The sequence below is a fragment of the Oryctolagus cuniculus genome, chromosome 2, assembly GCF_964237555.1.
Source record: "Oryctolagus cuniculus chromosome 2, mOryCun1.1, whole genome shotgun sequence".
NCBI classification, from domain to species: Eukaryota; Metazoa; Chordata; class Mammalia; order Lagomorpha; family Leporidae; genus Oryctolagus; species Oryctolagus cuniculus.
The window spans coordinates 87,693,801-87,702,322 of NC_091433.1; the positions used below are offsets into that span (position 1 = coordinate 87,693,801).

At 61.0% G+C, this 8,522-nt stretch overlaps 2 protein-coding genes across 3 annotated transcripts in view; one reads left to right on the plus strand and one right to left on the minus strand.

Moving 5' to 3' along the window:
• Positions 1-3,008, plus strand: part of ADGRA2 (adhesion G protein-coupled receptor A2) — a 36,077-nt gene extending 33,069 nt beyond the window's left edge. For both annotated transcript variants that reach the window (XM_051832363.2, XM_051832364.2), the window contains exons 18-19: positions 39-128; positions 279-3,008. In XM_051832363.2, coding sequence (XP_051688323.2) covers positions 39-128; positions 279-1,548 — 1,360 coding nt within the window. In that variant the 3' untranslated portion in view covers positions 1,549-3,008. The remainder of the gene's footprint in view (positions 1-38; positions 129-278) is intronic.
• On the minus strand, positions 2,912-7,495 carry BRF2 (BRF2 general transcription factor IIIB subunit). Its single transcript, XM_002720786.5, has 4 exons — positions 7,240-7,495; positions 6,185-6,244; positions 5,083-5,404; positions 2,912-4,240 (listed from the first exon to the last, which is right to left on the minus strand). Exons 1-4 carry the CDS (start codon positions 7,391-7,393, stop codon positions 3,505-3,507), a joined length of 1,272 nt encoding a protein of 423 aa, XP_002720832.3. The 5' UTR covers positions 7,394-7,495; the 3' UTR covers positions 2,912-3,504.
• Between the last annotated feature and the right edge of the window lie 1,027 nt (positions 7,496-8,522).

The window sequence follows — 8,522 nt, forward strand, 5'->3', positions numbered from 1 at the left end:
AGACGCCTCCAGGTCAAGGGTGCCTCTCTGACCCCCAGGTTCTACCTGATTGCCGGAGGAATCCCACTCATCATCTGTGGCGTCACTGCAGCTGTCAACATCCACAACTACCGCGACCACAGTCCCTAGTGAGCACTCCTGCCCTGGCGGGACAACCGGCCGGGGTCCACCCCGCCGGTGACCCACCCACACCCACGCCCACAAGCCAGCGTCTGTCTCCACTCCCATAGCCCGCATCCCACACCCCCTCCCTGACGCCCTGCCCGTATCTCCCTCAGCTGCTGGCTGGTGTGGCGTCCGAGCCTTGGAGCCTTCTACATCCCCGTGGCTTTGATTCTGCTCATCACCTGGATCTACTTCCTGTGCGCAGGGCTGCGCTTGCGGGGGCCTCCCGCACACAGCGCAAAGGCCGCTGGCAGCAGGCTGTCCGCGGAGCCTGGGGAGGAGCTGAGAGGTTCCGCACGGCTCAGGAGCAGCGGCGCCCTCCTGAGCGACTCGGGCTCCCTTCTGGCAACCGGGAGCACAGGGGTGGTGACCCCTGCGCCCCCGGACAGCGACGGCCTCTATTCTCCAGGGGTGCAGCTTGGGGCGCTGGTGACCACGCATTTCCTCTACCTAGCCATGTGGGCCTGTGGGGCTCTGGCCGTGTCGCAGCGCTGGCTGCCCCGCGTGGTGTGCAGCTGCCTGTACGGGGTGGCGGCCTCGGCCCTGGGCCTCTTCGTCTTCACCCACCACTGTGCCAGGCGCAGGGATGTGAGGGCCTCCTGGCGCGCCTGCTGCCCGCCTGCCTCGCCCGCGGCCTCCCACGGCCCTGCTCGGACCCTGTCCGCCGCCCCAGAAGATGGATCCCCGGTGCCGGGAGAGGGGCCCACAGGCTCGCTGAAGTCCTCCCCGAGCGGCTGCAGCGCCGGCGCGCCCCCGGGTCCCTGCAAGCTCACCAACCTGCAGCTGGCGCAGAGCCAGGCATGCGAGGCGGGCGTGGCGGTGTGCGGGGAAGGGGAACCAGAGCCAGTGGGCTCACGGGGGAGCCTCGCTCCCCGCCACTCCAACAACTTGCACCACGGCCGCCGAGCGCACAAGAGCCGGGCCAAGGGGCACCGCGCCGCGGAAGCCGGCGGCAAGAACCGGCTCAAAGCCCTGCGCGGGGGCGCAGTGCCCGAGCTGCTGTCCAGCGAGAGCGGCAGCCTGCACAACAGCCCGTCTGACAGCTACGCAGGCAGCAGCCGCAACAGCCCGGGCGCCGGCCTGCAGCGGGAGGGCGAGCCGGCGCTCACGCCGTCCGAGGGCAGCGACACGAGCGCCGCGCCGCTCCCCGACCTGGGCCGGCCGGGCCAGCACCGCAGTGCCAGTCGCGACAACCTCAGGGGCGGCGGCGGTGGCGGCGCGTTGGAGAAGGAGAGCAAGCGCCGCTCGTACCCGCTGCACACCGCTAGCCTCAATGGCGCCCCCAAGGGGGGCAAGTATGACGACGTCAATGTGACGGGGGCGGAGGCTGCTGGGGGCGCCTGCATGAAGACGGGCCTCTGGAAGAGTGAGACCACCGTCTAGGGTGGGCGTGGGCCATGCATTAGGACAGGCTGGCCGCACGGGCTGAGCCCCTCCCACTGCGGCCCAGGTGCCCATGGGTGCTCACCTGTAGCCCTGGCAGGCTGGGGAAAAGGAGAAAGGCAGAGGCTGGTCACTTGTCCTGAAGGCCATGCCCCTGCTGCAGCGACAGACAATCCCAGAAACACACATAACCTGTTTCCGTCCAGCTCAGGCCAATTTGGACAGTCAAGCTAGGGGTACCCTGCCAGGGAGGCCCAGCCCAAGAAGTCTCCTGCCTCAGCACCCCCACCCCCCACCCCTGACATCAACCCTACCAGGAAAAGCACAGATGACCAGGGACGCTGGGGACTGGGTTGTCCGCTCACCACCTCCCTCTGCAGGTCGGCCGCTTAGGGCATGGCTTCTCCCCAGCTTCTGGCAAAGGGAGCCAGCCTAGCAAGGAGCCAGGTGACTAGGACCAATGGGAGGGGACCAGGTGCTGCTTTTCAGACTAACTATGCAAGAGGGGAGGGCAGCAGGACTGGGGACCAACCAGTCCTGTAGGGAGGGCAGGTGGGAAAGGGCACAGCTGGGGCTGAGGCACGCTTCCCAGAGGAGAGGCCCACAAAATACACAGCAGAGCTCAGAGCCCGGCACAGGAGACGGGGCGGCCCTACTCCTGGGAGCCGAGCCTGCCTGGTGCCCGCCATGACCCGAGGGAACCGTCCTGGGGTCCCGGCAGGACTGAGTCACACCACACACCACGACGGATGCTCGGAGGAAGAGCTGCACCACGAAGGCTGAAGCTCTTGGGCCAGTCGGCGAGACCCGAGTCTCACCCGGGCCCGCACCGCCGCGGCGTGAAGGAAGAGCGTCCTTGCCTCTGGGAGGCTGTACCGGAAGCTCCGTCTCGGGCTCTACCAGCGGAGCCTGCCGGATGCCACGAAGTGTCCCGACTCACAGAGGCCGCTGGGGTCCCCCCGACCCCTGCTCAGCAGGGACTGTGCCTTCACCACTGTTCAACACCAGCACTCATGTTTTTCCCACCCTTTTACCACAGGACCAAATGGTGTCCTTGTGAGGAGCGGTTGGAAACCCAGGGGAGGGCCGGGTCCCCTCCCGGCCTCCGTGTCAAGCCGGCCCGATCACCAAGTGAAAGAGGACGCGGGCAGGGGAGGAGGCCCATGCCCGCTGGAATGGGTCCTGTTATTTATGCTTGCTGCACAGACTATTAGAAGGAAAAAAAAAAAAAAAAAGCTTTGTATTATTCTTCCACACATGCTGGCTGCTGTTTACATACCCTGCCAATGCCTTAGCACTGGAGAGCTTTTTGCAATACGCTGGGGAAAGGGGAGGGAGGCAATGAAAAGTGCCAAAGAAAACATGTTTTTAAAGGCTCAAGTTTTATACAATAGAATGTTTTCTAGCAGATGCCTCTTGTTTTAATATATTAAAGGTTTGCAAAGCCCTTTAAGCTATAACCTTAGTGTACCCACAGTCCTTTTGTTATGAGACCCAGGATCTCATGACACCACACACACAAACCCGCCGATGCCTGGGAAAGGACATGGGCCCCAGAACCCCCGGCTCCTGCTGCTCCGAGGGCCGATGCCGGCGCCCCGGCAATGCCGACTGCTCCACAGGCAGCAGGGACGCCCCGCTGGGCCTCTAGAAACCTCAGGAGCACCGAGTCCAACTCAAACCGGGAGCGAGGGACTGACACGTCCCCAACCGCTGAAGAGAAAGGCATCCACAGGCCAGGGGCAGACACAACTCGCACCCGGCACCAACGGATAGGGAGCACTCCTCCCGAGCCCTCCCTGCACTCTTGACTCCTACTCCGTGCCCCTCTCGTCCCAACGACAAACAGCGCCTGTGTGCTCACAGACACTCACTTCCCCAGAAGACAGGCCCATCACCAAGCTGCGATGGGACGAGGTGAGGCGGCCCCGGCTCCTGTCCCGCCATGGCTGTGTGTCAGGGTGGGTTGGGGACACGCCCGGCGGCCTGGCTCGCAGCCTGGGCTCTCTGAAACTCCCGCACTTCCTGGGGGGTGCGCAGATACTGCTCTATCTCACTATCAGAAATGTCCTCATCTCCAGTGACCGTGGACACCGATGGGGTGGGAGGGATCCGCTTGGGGGGCTTCAGCATGCAGGGGGGAAGCAGGGGGACAGGACTGGCTGGCCGCTTCCGCTGAGGCAGACCCGAGGAGCTACCCGCCGCCGCCGCCGCCGCCGCCTCTTCGCCCTGTCCTTGCTCCGGCCCCTGCCGCCCCGGCTCCCGGGCCTCCGCTTCCGCAGCTCCGTCCCGGAAGGCCGCCCGGACCAGCGTGTGGCGGTGCTGCAGGAGGTCCCCGATGTGTTTCACCACAGACCGCTTGTCGAGTTTCAGGACCTGCAGCCAGGCCAGCTGCCCGGCCATCCGCAGCAGCACAGCCAGCAGCTCCTGCAGGCGGGAGGAGGCAGGGTAGGGCAGGTCCACGCTCGCCAGTTTACAAAACCGGGCCAGGGAGCACGTCAGCCGACCCGAGGGCCGCAGCGACTGCCAGGCCAGGAACGTGGCCGCCGTGATGACAGGCAGGGGGTGCCGCCCGGTCACCAGCCACGTCTCGTTCGCCAGCTCCACCAGCTGCAGAGTTCGCGCCAGCATCTTCTCCTTGTCCTCCACATATTTGGCCGGCACGGAGGCGGAGGCCTGGAACAGTTTAAAGCTGAAACAACCACAGGGAGGGTCAGGCCTTCGGGGCTGAGTGAGGAAAGGCGGGCCATTCAAGATGGGGCCGCTCCCGTCCTCCCGGGGCCGCTCGCGCTCACTGGGCAGCGAGGTGAGGGTGCTGAGAACAAACAGGCTATCTTCTCTCGTTAGGCGAAAGGCAGACCAACGCCAGGCATCGTGAGTGCTTTCCAACGCACTCGCTTCATCTACACCAGGTGCGGGGAAGGGCCAGCCCGCAGGGCCCATGAGGCCTGCGACATCCCTTGGTCCAGCCCTCCCAGGACAACCACGGGCTGGCCTCCAGGTTCAGTCATCAGCAGGCGAACATTCTGTTCAGCCCGCAAACGTTTTATAAATATGGCTCTGCCCAGCCCTGACGTAAGCAAACACACTCCCTGTTTCGCATGCCTATAGCTGAAAAGTTGGCCCACAGTCACCCAGCTAGGGAGTAACCACGCTTCAAATCCACCAGTGCCCTTGGAAAACAACAGGGCCGCTTCCCAAGAAGGCAGGCTCCGTCTCTAACCTGGTACGAACCGACGCCTGCTGGGCTGCACTGGCAGACAACCTGCCGAGCCCAGGCTGCCGCACGCAGCCCCGAGCAGCCCTGTGCCAAGGCTAACACCCACGCGTCCTATGTCATTAGGTTGCTGGGGAGGCAGAGAGGTTTGAAAAGCACAGCACTCTAGAAACGCACAGTGCTGTCAGCCCCCCTAGTAGCAGGCACGGTACAGGATGTTTTCCTCCCACGCCCTTTTAGGTGGGCTGTGGTCAGAGACAGCCACAGGCAGGACTTCAGGTCTCGGGACCCGCCCCGCCCCACCCCGCCCCAGGCACCTGCTACAGTAGGTCTTCACCAAGTCTGCCAGGCACAGGGACGGCACGTCCAGCCCCAGCAGCTTCACCATCTGCAGGTAGGTGCTGGAAAACACGTCCAGGTCTGCGTAGAGCAGGGTGCAGATGGTCCCCATGGTGAGCGGCCAGTTATGCTGCCGGCAGGTGATGAGGACGCAGCACCCAACCAGCACCTCCTTCTTCTGCAGCCTGGCGGCGCGGATGCCGGAGTGCCGGTACGCCTGCCGATAGTAGGCGACCGCCGTGTCCTCAAATGTCGGTGGCAACTGCAGAACGCGGCACAGGTCTCTCACTCGGCGGAGACCTTGGGAGACCCATGGCAGGAGTTAGAGTGGGCACGGGAGCGCCTGTGCAGCACCCGGCATATTCTGCTAAGCTAGCCTCGGATAACGGATGCACACATAACTGATCTTTCTGCACCCACAGGAGCGACGCCTGGGGAAGCCACTGCTTTTATTTTTTAAGTAAAATATATTTATTTATTTATTTAATTTGAAAGGCAGAGTTACATAGTGGGAGAGACGGAGAGACAAAGGTCTCCCATCTACTGGTTCACTCCCCAGATGGCTGCATGGCCAGGACTGGGCCAGGCTGAAGCCAGGGGCTTCATCTGGGTCTCCCACGTGGGTGCAGGAGCCCAGGCACTTAGGCCATCCTCTGCTACTTTCCCAAGCATGTGAGCAGGGAGCTGGCTCAGAAGCGGAGCAGCCAGGATTCAAACTGGCACCCATACGGGATGCTGGTGTCACAGGAGGCAGTTTAACACGCTACGCCACAACGCCGGCCCCCCTGTAGTCATTCTAAAGGCGCAAACACCTCGGTGGCAAGAAGTCACACTTCAGCCCACTGCCGTTTGAAGGCTGGTTTGATCCAGGCTCCTCGAGGCAACCTCGAACATGCTGAGCAGACCCAACACTTAGACGGACGCGCTGCCACTCTCGGAGCCGTCTCCGGCCTTGCTCATCACCCACCATTCTACTCTACCCGACACGAGTGATGCTGAAAACAGGAGAGGAAGGCCGCCGGTGGGGCCCACGGGGCAGCTCCCGTGACAGCCACTGCGCCGTAGAAGGTTGACTCTCACCTCGCTGCTGGCTGCGGCTCGCCTGCTCGCTTTCCCCTGTGCTCCGAGAATACGTGACTTCTGCAAGATCACGGACAAGAAACAACACGCTCAGCCCTCCCGCATCACAGCCCCGCTCCCGCACCCACACCAGGGCCAGGGGCAGAATTCCAGTCTCCGAGCAGCTCTGAAACTTAGCTTTGATTTTATTTTCATCTACTTGGAAGGCACAGAGACAAAGACGGAAAGAGACAGAGAGAGATCGTCCCTCTGCCGGTTCGCTCCCCAAATGCCCACCAAGCCAGGGCCGGGCCAGACTAAGGTCAGGAGCCTGGAACTCCACCTGGGTCTCCCCCAGGAGCAGCAGGGACCGGGCACGGGAGCCATCATCCAGGCAGCATTCGCAGGGAGCTGGATCTGATGCAGAGTAGGTCGCTGGGACTGGGACAGGCTGCAGGTGTCCCACGCAGCAGCTTAGCCCACTGGGACACAAGCCCAGCTCTCTCCACCCCTGCCCTGCCCTGCCCTGCCCTGCCCGCAATCCGTCCACAGCAGTCTCAGATACGGAGTTCGAGGAAGGCTGGTACCACAGCAGTCTCTCTAAAGAGCACCAGCTTTTCAGTCTCTCTCTTTTACACCCAACCCAAGCAATTTTCCTGGCTGCGGATTTTTGGATTTTGGACTAGTCAGGGATTTGAAAAGCAATGCAAAGGGAGGGGAAAAAAAAAAAAAAAAGAGGGAGTATTTGTGCCAATGAAAAGCTCTTCGGTTAAACAAACCGTAACCCTAACCCTAACCCTAACGTGCTATAGTTGCAAGGAACTGACCCACGACCGTCCACCACGACCAGACCGGGCAGGTCGAGCGGAACTGGTTTCTGTTTCGTTTATTCAACGTTCCTTGTACCCAGGACGAACCTGGGTGCGTGGGGAACCCGCGAATGGGAGTCCCTGGCCGCCTGCAGAAGCCCGTCTGCTCCCGTATTCAGGGCTGCGCGGGACAAGGAGCGCGGAGCTAGGGAACGCGCGCTATCCCCCCCTACCCCATCGACCCCAGGCAAGGACCCGCACAGGTACCTCGGAGGTGGCCCTCGTCGCTGTAGGTGGTGGTAAGGGTCCCCTCAGTGACCACGCAGCCACAGTCGGAACACACCAGCTGGCTCTGCGAATAGTGCGAGTCTTCCACAAGCTCAGCCGAGCCGCACTCGGGACAGCGGCCTCCGCCCGGCATCTCACAACACGCCGCCGCAACTGGCGCCGCCGCCGCCTCGAGAGCCAGCGACAACCACAGCGCGGCTGGAACTGGAAGGGGACCCTTTTAACAGCTGCACCTTCCTCTTCCGGCCAAAGAGCCGCCGGGATAGGTACTTCGCTCCGGCCCCGCCCCGCGACTGAGAGTCACTTCCGGTCTGTGCCTGTCTAGACTCCGATAGGAACATGAGCTAGGAGAGAAGGATCCTGGACTAAACTGCTCCGGTCCTCAACGTAGTTTGATGTGGATCAGACTGGTGGCGTTGAATTTGGATGAACATTCTGCCTTTATGGACAAGTACAACAGACTAAAAATTTTTGTCATCCCCAACAACCCTCGCGCTTAAGCGCTAGGGGACTCGCGGATTCCCCACTTCTTTTTCCGTTGATTTTGGCTGTAGTATAAAGTCTATCTCTAAAAGGAAAAATTACGTAGCAGGAAAGCAGGACATGCTATTCTACTTTCCCGGGCTGCTTCCCAAGGAAGTGTGAGTGTCCTTTACCCAACTGTAAAATGAGGGCCGTTGAGGGGCCATTGCTGTGACACAGCGGGCTAATCCTCCGCCTGCAGTGCCGGTATCCCATATGGGCACCAGTTCAAGTCCCAGCTGCTCCACCTTTGATCCAGCTCCCTTCTAATGCACCTGGGAAAGCAGCAGAAGATAGTTCAAGTGCCTGGGCCCCTGCACCCACCTGGGAGACCCGGAAGATGCTCACCTGGCCCAGCTCTGGCCGTTGCAGCTATTTAGAGAGAGAACCAGCAGATAGAAGATTCCTTCTCTCTCAATCTCTCTCTCTCTCCCTGCTGCCCCCTAACTCTGCCTGTCAAATAAATAAAAAATAAATATAAAAGAAAAAAATGAGGACATTGAGTTAAAATCCAGGGGCAAACTCCAATGCTTTGGGAAAGCCAGAGAAGGAATTTCTGCCAGAATTTGGAGTGAAAGAACGTGGAGTGGTGAGGTTTTTGATAGACTCAAGGGCATACGCAGACTCAGGAGATTTTAAAGCCTTGGGCTTTTTTTTTTTTTTTAAAGATTTATTTATTTGAAAGTCAGAGTTACACAGAGAGAAGGAGAGGCAGAGAGAGAGAGAGAGGTCTTCCATCT

Bases quoted from the DNA above. Each gene is read 5' to 3' on its own strand.
- BRF2 (XM_002720786.5), bottom strand. From the start codon at position 7,393: ATGCCGGGCGGAGGCCGCTGTCCCGAGTGCGGCTCGGCTGAGCTTGTG. The intron at 5,405-6,184 runs GTGAGAGTCAAC...GGGTCTCCCAAG, and splicing joins GAGCCGCAGCCAGCAGCGAG to GTCTCCGCCGAGTGAGAGAC. The intron at 4,241-5,082 runs GTGCCTGGGGCG...TGGTTGTTTCAG, and splicing joins GTGAAGACCTACTGTAGCAG to CTTTAAACTGTTCCAGGCCT.